General features: G+C 38.6%; 1 protein-coding gene across 1 annotated transcript in view; it reads left to right on the top strand.

The window, feature by feature from the left end:
• The window catches only part of DEPDC1B (DEP domain containing 1B), a 99,940-nt gene that overhangs the window by 37,801 nt on the left and 46,492 nt on the right, over positions 1-15,647 (top strand). Inside the window, exons 3-6 of the mRNA XM_055422020.2 lie at positions 3,119-3,254; positions 8,111-8,238; positions 9,752-9,882; positions 13,485-13,532. Of these exons, the coding sequence (XP_055277995.2) occupies positions 3,119-3,254; positions 8,111-8,238; positions 9,752-9,882; positions 13,485-13,532 (443 nt within the window). The remainder of the gene's footprint in view (positions 1-3,118; positions 3,255-8,110; positions 8,239-9,751; positions 9,883-13,484; positions 13,533-15,647) is intronic.

Raw genomic sequence — 15,647 nt, 5'->3', positions numbered from 1 at the left:
TACTGTATTATCTTAATTAGCTTAAGGTTGATAGAGTAAGTCACCTCACTTTGCTTTTCATCTTTAAGAATGAATGTCTTAATTATGTTTGATCACTGTGTTTCCATATAAATTTTAGAATCAATTTATCATGTGTCATGAAAAACTTTATATTTTGGTTGGAATTTCATTATAACTATATATCTTCATGAGGAGATTGAGATTTTATGATATTGAATCCTCTTATTCACTAATATGATATTTCTATCAATTTAATTCTTTGATACCTTTTAACAAAACTTTATAATTTTCTTATTAAAAGGTTTGCTAATCTTTTGTGCCAGATTTACTCTCTTGGCCAGTTAGCTGCGAGGCTTGTAATAAGTTGTGTTCTTTTTTTGGGCCTTAATTTCCCAAAGTGAAAAATGTGACATTTGTAGATCATCTTTAACAGGTTTTCAAGCCCCAGATGACAAGATTAAAATTTTAGAAATTGAAAACTTGGAATTTCACAAAATACAAGTAGTCCACTAGAGGGAGCTCTTCTGCGTTTAGTCTCTTACCAGATTGCCAGTCAGGTATGAAGGTAACTGCATCAGCTACTGATGTTAATAGCACACCTCATATTATCAGGGCAGGGGAAGAAGGTGATTCCCTGGTATCTCTTTGGTCACAGTTCTCCACATAAGAAATGTTGCCTTGGTCCAGGGAAGATATCTTTTTTTTTTTTTTTCTGAGTGTGGGAAGACAAGCAACATATTTAGAACTTAGGAGGAAACTTACAGATCATGCAATTTAATTCCTTTATTTAAAAGTGAAAGAGCTATAATTTAGAGACACTTTCACTTTCCAAAGGACAAACAGGCAATTTGTGAGAAAGCCAAGGCTGGAACTCACGTTCATACTTTTCATACTATAGTGAGGGAGAAAAGAAGTAAGCAGTGGATTTGAGTGATGAAATGGGAGTAGGGATTATGTTTATTTTTAAAGGACTGAGAGGTGGGTGGTCTGTGAATTCCCTGGAATTATTATATGTATGTCAGGTCTTCCCAGGTGGCACCAGTGGTAAGGAACCCTCCTGCCAATGCAGGAGACATAAGAGATAGAGTTTTTATCCCTAGGTTGAAAAGATCCCCTTGAGGAGGACATGGCAACCCACTCCAGTATTCTTGCCTGGAGAATCCCATGGACAGAGGAACCTGGCAGGCTATAGTCCGTAGGGTTGCAAAGAGTTGGGACACTACTGAAGCGACTTAACATTCTTGCACGCATATGTATATGAATGTGAGAGTTTGTGTGTATGTGTCTGCACGTGTGTGCACACATTTGCTATATTTTTGATGTGATTGTTGGCTTCTAAGAAATAGAATTGGACTGTGGTAAGCCAACCTTTACTTACAAAGCAGAATAACTTTCACCAGTTTTAGAGATTCATTTAATTTATAATTTGTAATCATTTGGAAATACTGCCTTGGTAACTTGATTACCCAAATTTAAGCTATTTTTCAGTTTATTTATCTTTAATTTGATTTAATGATTTCCAGATCTCATTTTTTTCCTTACTCAAAACTGACTTTTCAAATAAAGTGTGGTTTTTGTATATTCTTTTCATAAGATGGAACTCAACTGCTGTCTATTGTGACTGTTTTTGAAATGTTTCTCCATAGTACTCTTATTATTTATAATTCTACTGGTTTACCTTGATAGAGACTTTCCTTGCAAACTGTAGACATTTAAAATTTCCTTATTTCTGCAGTTGCCTTATGAATAGTATCTATGTTTTACTTGGATTACTTGTTTATGGATATCATGGACAAGATTTTAAGCCTTTAGTTTGGCTTACATAAATAAAAAGTAAAAATAGAAGTCTTTGCCTATTGACTTCTATGTCAACTTTTAAGAACAAGAGTTCTTTTGTTACTTTTTCAATGCAGTACAATATATTCTTCTCTAGCAAGCTAACAGAAAAAGATGCTCTGAGAAAAATATGTATTTAATTGCCTCTGTTGTTCTTTATCAGGTATGCCCTAGCCCAGTTTAAAGAGAGTCAGATTGTATTTAGACTTCTATGTATTTGTCCATGGAGTGATGATACCCAGGGTGGATAAATGCAGAGAAGGGGTATAAACGGCAGAATAAGGATACTGGGACCTGGAGGAGGGCAAGGCAACCCACTCCAGTATTCCTGCCTGGAGAATCCCCATGGACAGAGGAGCCTGGTGGGCTGCAGTCTGAGGGGTCTCAGAAAGTTGGACTGAGAGACTAAGGACAGCACAAGGGTACTGGGAAGCTTTCTGTCTCCTCCAAGATGAAATTTGAGACTGTAGCTTCAATCTCAGTGTGAAGTGTCAGATATTCAAGAAAAGGAGGGTTCATCTTTATTAGAAACAGTTATGAAAATAAATATCAGGCCAAATGATTTTTGTTCTAATGTTCATCTCTTCAGCAAGTATTACTGAAGTTTTATCTATCGATAATTTCAACTTGCATGTATGCTTAGTCGCTCAGTTGTGTCTGACTCTTTGCGACCCCATGGACTGTAGTTCGTAGGCTCCTCTGTCCATGGGGATTCTTCAGGCAGGAATACTGGAGTGGGTTGCCATGCCCTCCTCTTGGGGATCTTCCAAACCCAGGAACTGAATCCAGGTCTCCTGCACTGCAGGAGGATTCTTTGCCATCTGAGCTACCAGGGAAGCTTACTTGCATATTCACCAGCTAAAAATTTCAGCTGGAGTTAGACGGCAGTAAGGGTTTTGAGCTGGGTGAAAGAAATGACTGTCTTTCTAGGGTTAGAGTTCCATTAAAAACATCTTTAATCATGAAAATCAATGAAAAAAATTAAAAATTAAATTTTACTTAAAAATTAAAATTCAATTTTTAATCATTTAAAAATGTGTCACATGTTTGATTCCTGTTTTTTCTTCATAAAGGTGATTTGATGGACGTAATGGATGAATGTTTTTTAAAAAATCATATATTGTTGGGTACAGTTAGATGTGTGTAATGATTTAAGTATGAATTGAGTATCCAGAGTTTGGAATTATATAAATTCTCAAGGGTACAATAAGTGGGGATTACTGTTAAAATATCTGTGTTTCCCACTGACTGTAATAATAGAAATTTTCTTCTTGGTTTTTAGATTTCCTCCTTCTTCACCCCTGAAGCCTTATCCAAAAAGGCCCCCATATCAAAAGGATGTTATTAAATTTCCAAAATGGAATGATGCCCCACCAGGCACTTCACAAGAGAACATCCCGGTGAGGCCACTTGTGATGGTAAGTGCCATTATAGAAGCTGGTGGGCTAGCAGCGGGAGAGAGAGAAAAAGTCTGTGAACCATTAGGCTTCAGTTCAGTTCAGTCGCTCAGTCGTGTCCGACTCTTTGCAACCCCATGAATCACAGCACGCCAGGTCTCCCTGTCCATCACCAACTCCCGGAGTTCACTCAAACTCATGTCCATCGAGTCGGTGATGCCATCCAGCCATCTCATTCTCTGTCGTCCCCTTCTCCTCCCACCCCCAATCACTCCCAGCATCAGAGTCTTTTCCAGTGAGTCAACTCGTTGCGTGAGGTGGCCAAAGTATTGGAGTTTCAGCTTTAGCATCAGTCCTTCCAATGAACACCCAGGATTGATCTCCTTTAGAATGGACTGGTTGGATCTCCTTGCAGTCCAAGGGACTCTCAAGAGTCTTCTCCAACACCACAGTTCAAAAGCATCAATTCTTTGGTGCTCAGCTTTCTTCACAGTCCAACTCTCACATCCATACATGACCACTGGAAAAACCATACCCTTGACTAGACGGACCTTTTAGGCTTAGTTCAGTTTTTTTATTGGCCCCTTGGAAATAGTGGTGTGAAAGCACTTTAAACGGAGAAGGCAATGGCAAGCCACTCCAGTACTCTTGCCTAGAAAATCCCATAGATGGAGGAGCCTGGTAGGCTGCAGTCCGTGGGGTCGCTAAGGGTCAGACACGACTGAGCAACTTCTCTTTCACACAATGGAGAAGGAAATGGCAACCCACTCCAGTGTTCTTGCCTGGAGAATCCCAGGGACAGGGGACCCTGGTGGGCTTCTGTCTATGGGGTCACACAGAGTCGGACACGACTGAAGTGATGCAGCAGCAGCAGCAAGCACTTTGAAACAATATCTTAGCTGTCAGTAGCTGAGAGACTAGTAGCACAAGAAGATTGGCTTTTGCATTTTTCACTCTTGCCCATTGACACTTTGACCGAATAGGTGGTAGCCATTTTCATACATTTAGACTGAGGAGGTTTCTCATAAAACTCCCTTATAATTTCCTTTTCTTTTCTATTCTGTAATTTCCTCAATTCACTTTTTGTCTCCTCTTCCTAAACTTTGTTATAATTATTACCAGTTGAAAGTGTGAAGGTTGGGACATGGAGAATTGTGGAGTGAGCTCTGATGATATGAACAAAGGTATAGTTTGGAGAAACCTAAGCGCACAGTGTAGAACAAACTGCCTTTTTGGGGGCATACTTTTCTCTTGAAATATCCCCAATAGAAAACTACTAAGATTGAGATAATTCTAAAAAATAAAATGTAGACAAAAACTTCTATAGGCAATTTTTTTTTAAGAATTGTTACTAACAACCATGTTTTAAGTTAATTTCGTCTTATAGGACTAGATGTCTAGTTCCTATATTTGCAGAGGTGTGTTGTAAACAGTTTTAGGCAATGAGATTGAATGTGGTTATATTGTATCTCAGTTTGGAGAGAATAATTAAGCAGCTTAGGCAATGGCAACCCACTCCAGTACTCTTGCCTGGAAAATCCCATGGACGGAGGGGCCTGGTAGGCTGTAGTCCATGGGGTTGCTAGGAGTCGGACACGACTGAGCGACTTCACTTTCACTTTTCACTTTCATGCATTGGAGAAGGAAATGGCAACCCACTACAGTGTTGCCTGGAGAATCCCAGGGACGGGAGCCTGGTGGGCTGCCGTCTATGGGATCGCACAGAGTCGGACACGACTAAAGCGACTTAGCAGCAGCAGCAGCCTTTATCAGTAATAATTCAGGAGTGAGACCAGTGACAGAAATGGGGACTCCCTATGGACTTGCAGATTTGTCAGGGATAGTGATGAATGTAGCTTTAATTATGCTTGATGATAAAGGTAGGTGATATTATATGGAAATGTCTAACAGGCAGATGGAGGTAATAGCCCTGGAAGTTAGATGAGAGGTCATATTTGAAAGTCATTAATTTATTAATTCAACGAACATTTATTGAGTGTTTTCTGTGTGCCGTGCATTGTGCCAGGTTCCACAGATACAGTTGAATGTGATATAGTTTTTCCTCCAGAAGAGCTCATACAGTGATAGGTGATTCGGAAACGGTGGGACTACTCTGAAAGATTGAGCACAAAGGGTATTTGAGGATCATTTAATTCATTACTAATGAGGAGAAGTTAATTAAGCTCTAGTTGATAGTTTCTGTGCTCGAGAAAATTAAAATATAAGCTCCATGAAATCAGGTTCATTTTTTAAAAAAACATTTGTATTTAAACACCTAATATGACCCCAGTCAGTAGAGTGGTTATTCAGCAGATGTTTTTTCATTGTAAGATCATCTAGTGTTGTTTATATAAAACAGGTAAAACTCCATATTAAACTAATGTGTATATATGTCATCAATATAATAACTTCCCTTTTCTGTTCTTTTTGGTTCTGTGAACCTGTAGGAAGACCAGCTGCTCATTAGTCACTTTCATGCACCAGTGAAGAAGACAGGGTCTTCCCTCTTCTCTCGTCTATTCTCAGGTTCTCATTTTCAGCAATCCTGAAGTCATCTGCCAGTGACTCCGTTCATCACCCACCCCCCGCCCCCATAGTTTGTCATGTCCCTGATTATCTGTATATTTCTGATAACCTTGCTCTAGCCTTTTCTTGCCTTAACGTTAAATTAAGGGGTGGAGGTTTGAGCTCCTCACTTGTTCCAGCTTCTCTAATGCTTGGGCTCTGCTTCTTGGGAACTGTCCAGAGAAAAAATAGCAGAGTAGGATCTGTTTTCTCAGTTGGGCCTCAATGCAGTCGTTAGATTGATGATGTTAGTAGTCAACAGAGAAACAGTCCATCTTTCTTAAAGGACTTGAGTTTGTCTTCCTTTTTTTAAATCTTACTTTCCCTCTTTCTATCTCTGCCTCCACTTTTCTTGTTGGTTTTGTTTTTGTTCTGTCCTGTCCTCTCTCTTGCCCAGCCATTATATAAAATAAAATGAAGTGTAACAAATAAAACAGTTTCTTGTGTTTGCTGACAGGCAGCAGTGGAGAGTGAGCTCTGGAGACAGACTGCTGGGTTTGAATCTTGGTTCTTTGTTTATTAGCTGTGCAAGCTTGTTTCTCTGTTTCATTCGCTGTGTCTGTGTCCAAGTTTTCTTTTTGGTGAGAGTGGGATGATAACACCCACCCTGGGGTGAGATGCTTATGAGACTCAAGTGACGTTATATCTATAGTGTGTTTACAAGGGTGTCCACTGACACACAGGCTTTGGAAAACTGTTAATTGCTATTGCCATTATTAACAGAGTTGTTCATACCATCTGGTTGTCCAGAGACACACTGTGCTGCTGCAGGTGGTGGGAAATCATGAGGTTCTGCTGGGGCTGGAGGCCCAGGAGGGAGCCCTGTGGGGAGCGCATGTTGGGGGACTGGCTGTAGACCTTACCCTCCACGGCCTGCTGCTTCATCAGCATGAAATTCTGCTTGGTCATGAGGCTTTGTGGGTGTGGGGGGGACACAACCCCCTGGTGCAGGCCATGGGGCACCATGCCCTGGTGCAGGGGCACACCTGTCCTGCTCAGCAAGGACACCTGTCCTGCCCTGCTGCGGGGGCGCACCTGCCCAGCAAGGACACCTGTCCTGCCCAGCAAGGATGTCTGTCTGTCTGGGGTGGCACATAGACATGTTGAGCTCCCACTGCTATGCGTGTTTTTAACACTGTAATGAGATCATGCTGTGCCGTTTTGGTTGCCTATATTCTTCACTTATAACGGTGTATTGTGTCCATTTTTTTATGGTATTAAACATTCAGTATCATTTTTAATATCTGCATCTTGTCTGTAAAGTACTATAGTTTATTTATCCAGTCCTTCACGGTTAGATATGTATTATACCATGTTTTCAACTTTTTCATTCTATGTGTAAACAATTTAATTAGCAGTATCTTTACAGATAAATAATCGAATATTTGTTTAAGATAACTTTTGAAAGTGAATTTGCTAGGCAAATGCAACAACTGACACTCCTGCCTTCAAAAGAGAACACCTAATTTAGACAGTTTATAAAAAAGTACAAATCCACATGATCTTCAAGTTTATTTTGCAATTCAGTAATTCTCAAAAACAAACCCAAAAACCATATCAAAGAACAACTTTCCAACCTTTTATTAAAAAAAAGCACTTTGTAGATGACTTCTTATATGTTTTGCCTTTAAAAGTTCAAAAGTTCCACTCTGTGATTACCAAAAGGCAGTTTTAAGACTTCTGTCTAGTAGCCTAAATGTGAGAAGGGAGATGCTAAGAATATTGACGTGTTAAAGCAGTGTGAGTTTGAACAAATTACTTAACCTCTTTGGACTTTAGTTTTTCTTCACGGTCATATCCAGATGTCCTTGTCGAGCTTTTGTTTTTCTGCCTTCTTCAACTGTCTAAGATCTCAGGACTGCTATCTAACATTGTACTTACTTGATCTTTTCTTTTTTTAAAAAAAGAGTTCTTGAAAGTGATAGACTTTAATGCTATTGTAGGCAGTCACTTAATTTGAATAGTGTGTGAATTTGGATTGATATTCCTCAAGTTAATTTTGAATTAATGAAATTTTATCACTCCTTCTTCACTGATTAGTTGGCACTCCCACAGGAGAAAATAGCTAATGTCATGCTTATTGCCACAGCTCTTTGACAATTCTTGACTGTTCATTTATGACATGATCTGATCTTTAAGAGTTATACTTTATTACTCTGAAGTCCATGCAAAGAAAGTTAGTTTATATTTAAAATGATTATTTGAATAAAGTTTAAAAAGAGCAAAATCAAAGAAGTTTTTATAAAATCATACCACTGTCTACTGAAATGTTTGTTCTCTCTGTCTTTCTCCCCTCCCTTACCCCCAATTAGAATTCTGAGATGTGGTACAAGCGTCATAGTATTGCTATTGGAGAGGTGCCGGCTTGCCGTCTTGTGCACCGCAGACAGCTGACAGAGGCCAATGTAGAAGAAATCTGGAAGTCTATGACGTTATCATAGTACGTGCATTTGATGTTAATGAGAACTTTAATATTTTTTCTGTTTTGCTTCTCTGCTACTCTCTGCATACTTAATTTTCTGAAACTGTATAAAAATCTCAACTTCTGAGTGCGTTGTTTGCACCTATCCTGCTTAGCAAGCAGACTTTAACTAAATTCAGGGAATTTTCTATTATCATTTACATACTAGTTAAGAATAGAACTTTAAAAGTTCTTTATTTTTTTCTTTTGCCCACAAGATCAAAAGTATTTACTTTTTAAATATTTTTATTTTTAAAAATTTAACTGTAGTTGATTTATAATATTGTGTTAGTTTCAAGTGTACAACTTCAGATTCTTTTCCATTGTAGGTTAGTACAAGATACTGAATATAGTTCAACATACCGTGCTTCACAGTAAACCCTTGTTGTTTATCTGTATTGTATATAGTGGCATATGTCTGTTAATCCCATACTCCTAATTTATCCCTCCTCCTGGCCTTTATCCTCTGGTAACCATACATTTGTTTCTATGTCTGTGAGTCTGTCTCTGTTTTGTAAATAAGCCGATGTGTATTGTTTTTTAGATTCCACATGTGACATCATGTAATATTTGTTCTTCCCTGTCTCCCTCACTTCTGTTAGTGCTGTAGTCTATAGGTCTACCTGTGTTGCTGCAAATGTCCATATTTTATTCTTTCTTATGGCTGAGCAATATTCCATCGTGTATATGTACCATGTCTTTATCCATTCATGTGTCGATGGACACTTAGGTTACTTCCATGTCTTGGCTATTATAAATATTGCTGCAGTGAACCTTGGGGCGCATATATCTTTTTGAACTAGAGTTTTCATCTGTTCTGGATATAAGCCCAGGAGTGGGATTGCTGGATCACATGATAACTCTATTTTCAGTTTTTTAAGGAACTTCCACACTGTTTTCCATAGTGATTGCACCAATTTACATTCCCATTTACAGTAGAGGAGGGTTCCCTTTTCTCTACACCCTCCATAGCATTTATTATTTGTAGACTTTTTGATGATGGCCATTCTGACTAGTATGAGGTGGTGACTTGTTTTGATTTGCATTTCTCTAATAATAAGTGATGTAAAGTTTTTAAACTTTCTAGTTACACTGAAATCTTAAGCTTAATGAAATATATAATGGAAAATTTGGTCTTCTCGATATATGATATACAATAGGTAACTAAGTTAATGTCATAGCAGATTTTTTTTAAAAGAAATTTTAAAAATATATTCTTGTAGCAGTTTCTTATCATTGGTTTTTAATATTAACTTAAAAATAATTTTCTTGACATTCAGTGTGTTATGCTTTTAAATTAGTGAAGTACTACATTAATGACAAAAGGGTCTCTTTTAAGTTTGCTTTATATACTCAATGTCTGGCCTTTTTGCCCCATAAAAATCAGGTGAAGCACATGAAAACAGTACATTTTAAAGATCTTCTATAGGGCTGGGTCTTAGGCAGCTGATTTTTAAAAAGTAATTAATATAATCATTGTTTATCTTTTTAGTTTACAGAAAATCCTTGGCCTGGATTCCTTAGAAGAGGTTTTAGACATTAAACTTGTCAACTCCAAGTTCATCATCCATAATGTATACAGTGTGAGCAAGCAAGGAGTTGTTATCCTTGATGACAAGTCAAGTAAGTGCATAAAAGCCATTTTGTTCTCAGTTGACCTGGTACATCAGCTGTACAGGTCCATCTGCTTCTATTTGACCTTTCTGTAAACCCTACTTAAGTTTACCCCTCACTATGTATAGCTTTAGCTTACGTCCAAAGACCTTTATACTAATTGTTTGTATTCAGGAAATGTCATAGGAAGATGAATACCCAGGAGTGAAGGCCTAAGCCATATCCATTTAGAGGCTAGTTCAGTAGTGGCCACATGGTAGTATAAAGTGGTTCTTTATCATCCCCAGAAAATCCCTGAGAAGTGAGTAAGTTTTAATGCCTAACAGATTCTCTGAGTCAACTTTTAGGTGGTCCTGGGGCCTGACTGATTTTCAGAGCTCTCATTGACCTTTTCATTGTGGTGTCTTTGTGTCAGATTTTCTGGGATAGTCTTGGTTTATATCATTTTTGTCCTCTTTTCTTTTTTTTACAAAGGTAGCTTTTTAGATGTTGAAGGTGCTTTAATTTTTTTATACCTTTTTACTCCAAGCCAGTTTACAAATTGGGAAAAATAAACATTTAGGAACTCCCTGTCCTGGTTTTTGATTAAGAAAAATAAAGCGCTTGTAACTGTAGTGAGCCAGAGTCCCCAAACTGATTTAAAAATATCCTTCCTCTGAATAAGAGATGGATCCACATTAGATGCTGTGAAAGTGTTGCACTCAATATGCCAGCAAATTTGGAAAACTCAGCATTGGCCACAGGACTGAAAATGTCAGTTTTCATTCCAATCCCAAAGAAAGGCAATGCCAAAGAATGCTCAAACTACTGCACAATTGCACTCATCTCACACACTAGTAAAATAATGCTTAAAATTCTCCAAGCCAGGCTTCAGCAATATATGAACCATGAAGTTCCAGATGTTCAAGCTGGTTTTAGAAAAGGCAGAGGAACCAGAGATCAAACTGCCAACATCCGCTGGATCATTGAAAAAGCAAGAGAGTTCCAGAAAAACATCTATTTCTGCATTATTGACTATGCCAAAACCTTTGACTGTGTGGATCACAATAAACTATAGAAAATTCCTCAAGAGATTGGAATACCAGTCCACCTGACCTGCCTCCTGAGAAACCAGTATGCAGATCAGAAAGCAACAGTTAGAACTGGACATGGAACAACAGATTGGTTCCAAATAGGAAAAGGAGTATGTCAAGGCTGTATATTGTCACCATGCTTATATAACTTATATGCAGAGTAGAATCCCAGGGACGGCAGAGCCTGGTGGGCTGCCGTCTATGAGGTCGCACAGAGTCGGACACGACTGAAGCGACTTAGCAGCAGCAGGAGCAGCAGCAGCAGAGTACATCATGAGAAACGCTGGGCTGGAGGAAACACAAGCTGGAATCAAGATTGCCGGGAGAAATATCAATAACCTCAGATATGCAGATGACATCACCCTTATGGCAGAAAATGAAGAAGAACTAAAGAGCCTCTTGATGAAAGTGAAAGAGGAGAGTGAAAAAGTTGGCTTAAAGCTCAACATTTAGAAAACTAACATCATGGCATCCAGTCCCATCACTTCATGGCAAATAGATGGGGAAACAGTGGAAATAGTGTCAGACTTTATTTTTCTGGGTTCCAGAATCACTGCAGATGGTAATTGCAGCCATGAAATTAAAAGACGCTTACTCCTTGGACGGAAAGTTATGACCAACCTAGATAGCATATTAAAAAGCAGAGATAATACTTTGAAAACAAAGGTCCGTCTAGTCAAGGCTATGGTTTTTCTCGTGGTCATGTATGGATATGAGAGTTGGACTATAAAGAAAGCTGAGTGCTGAAGAATTGATGCTTTTGAACTGTGGTGTTGGAGAAGACTCTTGAGAGTCCCTTGGACTGTGAGGAGATCCAGCCAGTCCATCCTAAAGGAGATCAGTCCTGGGTGTTCATTAGAAGGACCGATGCTAAAGCTGAAACTCCAGTACTTTGGCCACCTGATATGAAGAGCTGACTCATTTGAAAAGACCTTGATGCTGGGAAAGATTGAGGGCAGAAGGAGAAGGGGACAACAGAGGATGAGATGGTTGGATGTCATCACCGACTCAGTGGACATGGGTTTGGGTGGACTGGTGATGGACAGGGAGTCCTGGCATGCTGCTGTTCATGGGGATGCAAAGAGTTGGACATGACTGAGCGACTGAACTGAACTTACTTCAAACTGTTGATCCTAGGAGTTAGCTGGAGCTGGAATGACCTTTGGTTGTGGGAAGATGGTATAATACTTTCTGGTTTTTATAAATTAATATTAAATGAAGCGCTGGAGGCTCTTGGGCAGCAAGCAGAGCTGACCTAGTAGGAGTCTGAGCAGTGAGAAGGGAACACGTTTTTCTAGGCCATGTTTCCTGACAGGAGCAAAATGTGTCTTTGAAACCTGAAACAGTTTTCCTTTAAAGCCCACGTATCAGGAATGGAGAATGTTAAGAAACAGAAATAAACAGCTTTGCGACTTCTTGAATTGTCAGGTTAATATCAATGTATAAAATTAAGTTACATAGAATGAGAGGGCTATTGCCTTTGAAATACATCTAAAACCCTTCTACATTTTCCTGAGTACAGCAGACATGAATACTTCCAGCTACAGCTGGATGATCAATTTTGTTTTATTAAGTACATACTTGAGAAAGAAGAGAGCACTTCATAAGCCTCAGGTTCATTAGCTCTAACACAAGTCAACCAGTGTCTTTGCAGTTTCACAGACAGTGAGAAGGTGTCAAGTAGAAGCATGAGTGCTGGTCCATCAGTCTGTGGCAGGGCCAGAGGAAGAGATCCTGTACCAAAAAGTTCAGCTGGGGTTTTTGTAGCGATGCTAACCATTATTATTTTGAGTGAATGAGTGAAGTCGCTCAGTTGTGTCCGACTCTTTGCAACCCCATGGACTGTTGGAGCCTATCAGGCTCCTCTGTTCATGGGATTTTCCAGGCAAGAGTACTGGAGTGGGTTGCCATTTCCTTCTCCAGAGGATCTTCCCAACTCAGGGATGGAACCCAGGTCTCCCGCATTGTAGGCAGATGCTCTACTGTCTGAGCTACCAGGGAAGTCATTATTATTTTAAGGCTGTCCTAATATTGATAGCCTGTACTGATATGTCAGTGGCACTTTCTTGCCTTAAGACATTTTGAAAATTGAAACTTGTAAAGTGATTGAACATTGGACATAATTCATCTTTTTGTTTTTTTTAAGATATTTTGTGAACTGGTTTCATAAATGCATTTGATGATTCACACTTTTGCTTTTTCTGTGTTTTTCCTCTTTCTGTATAATTCTTAGGATAATTAATTTGTTTCTTTGGAACAAACTATCAAATTTCTTCTTTTCCCTAAAGTTTTACAAGTACATCTTGTCTTTAGAGAAATTTACAGGTATGGTTTATATAAGAATGAGTTATAACATTGCTGCTAAGGAAAAATTTTTATCTTTTCAGTGTTCTGATACATAAGTAAGTGATTTGTGATTAGCCAATATGTTTCATATTACTTGAGACAAGTATCATTCTTATGTTACCAAGTGTGTATATAATGCTTTGAGTTATATGTAATTGAATAAAGCATCATTTCATTTTCCTTTTTCTGCAGAAGAACTTCCTCATTGGGTACTGTCAGCTATGAAGTGTTTGGCAAATTGTGAGTACTAATTATCTGCCGTTTTTATGAAATTGACAGAAATTAGTGCCCTAATTACAAAATATTTTTGCTCAATGTCATGAACATTGATTTGACGCCTGTGAGACTGGCAGTTAACTGGGGATTCCTGTGCTTTCAGTGATAAATTTGTGATTTAGTGAAAGGACTGAGTTATAGAGCATTTTAAAAGGGATTTTTGTACTTCTGTTTTCTTGTGGGTAAAATCACACTGCAAATAGCATCCACATTGCTTCTTTGAATGCTCATCACAGAAAAGAATATTTAGTAATATTGAAAACAATATTGTAATAGATAACTGGCTGTCAGCAGTTTATTCCTAAGGCATGTATTCTTAAGTATGCCTTATATTTACATTAGATTACTCAGCAGATTCTGTTTCCCACTGGCTTTTTATAGGGCAGTGGTTTAATTTGGAGAGAAATGTTTTAGAAGACAAATCTAATTAGTGTGCAGTATAGTTTGGAAGGAGAAGAACCTGTATATAGAGAAACAAGAAAGACTGTTTCAGTAATTTGGCATTCAGGTGAGGGGTCTGGACAAGACGATTCCTCTGAAGTTTTTCAGAGGCATATGAGGTCTTCTTCATAGGATATCATGGGCACTGTGAAGAAATGAGTTATTAGAGTATTTCACTAACACAAATGAGTTATTAGAGTATTTCACTAAATGTTGAATTTCTCTGGAATTTTTAGAAGTCTTAACTCAAAGAATGGATTCTAATGGTTAATGATTTAAGCTATACAAGTGATTGTAATAAGAATTCTAGTTATCTTAGCTGACTGAAAGGTAATATTTGGTCTTTAGAGTCTTAAAGATCACCTCAGAGAGGTAGTTTCTTTCCTCCCTTTTGAGTAAGACTAGCATGTATAGATGGAGAAGGCAAAGGCAAGCCACTCCAGTGCTCTTGCCTAGAAAATCCCATGGATGGAGGAGCCTGGTCGGCTGCAGTCTGTGGGGTCGCTAAGGGTCGGACACGACTGAGCGACTTCACTTTCACTTTTCACTTTCACACATTGGAGAAGGAAATGGCAACCCACTCCAGTGTTCTTGCCTGGAGAATCCCAGGGACGGGGGAGCCTGGTGGGCTTCTGTCTGTGGGGTCACACAGAGTCGGAAACGACTGAAGTGACTTAGCAGCAGCAGCATGTATAGAGATTGCTGTATAAATTATTAAATTAGTAGGCTCTGAATTATTAATTTCACTGATTAGTTTTGTTTGATTATAGAATGAAACTAAAATAACTGTTAAGTCACTGTGGGTGATCTTAGTGATGATGTAAAAATGATGATATACTATCATCCTGAATATGAATAGCAATGTTAGAAGATCAAATTTCTCTGAGTTTATTAAGATTTTCATTGGGTTTTGGTTCATGTTTTAGAACATCTGAGATGTAGAGTCCTGTGGTTTTAGTTTGGAGGAATGCTTTTTATTCTTGCTCAATCATTTTAAAGAAATTAATCTAAATTATATGTTTGGCCAGAGTTGGCAAAGACAAAATAGAAGCTGTGAATGGGTTAAATGACTCATGTATGACTTTTTGGAAAACCAAGGATCTTGAAAGTTGGTCAACTGGGAGTGAACAGAGGAAGCCAGTATAACAAATCTAAGCTATAATATGTTATAAAGTATATATTAAGGTTTTAGAAAAGGCAGAGGCACCAGAGATCAAATTGCCAACATCCCCTGGATCATGGAGAAAGCAAGAGAGTTTCAGAAGAACATCTATTTCTGCTTCATTGACTATGCCAAAGCCTTTGACTGTGTGGATCACAATAAACTGTGGAACATTCTGAAAGAGATGGGAATCCCAGACCACCTGACCTGCCTCTTGAGAAACCTGTATGCAGGTCAGGAAGCAACAGTTAGAACTGGACATGGAACAACAGACTGGTTCCAAATAGGGAAAGGTGTACGTCAAGGTTGTATATTGTCACCTTGCTTATTTAACTTATATGCAGAGTACATCATGAGGAACACTGGGCTGGAAGAAGCACAAGCTGGAATCAAGATTGCTGGGAGAAATATCAATAACCTCAGATATGCAGATGATACCACCCTTATGGCAGAAAGTGAAGAGGAACTAAAAAGCC

Source organism: Moschus berezovskii, chromosome 18, assembly GCF_049115385.1.
Source record: "Moschus berezovskii isolate FMDL1 chromosome 18, NW_MosBer_1.0, whole genome shotgun sequence".
Taxonomy (NCBI): Eukaryota; Metazoa; Chordata; class Mammalia; order Artiodactyla; family Moschidae; genus Moschus; species Moschus berezovskii.
Note: the sequence above shows the minus strand (reverse complement) of the source record. Positions and strands in the feature narration are given on the sequence as shown.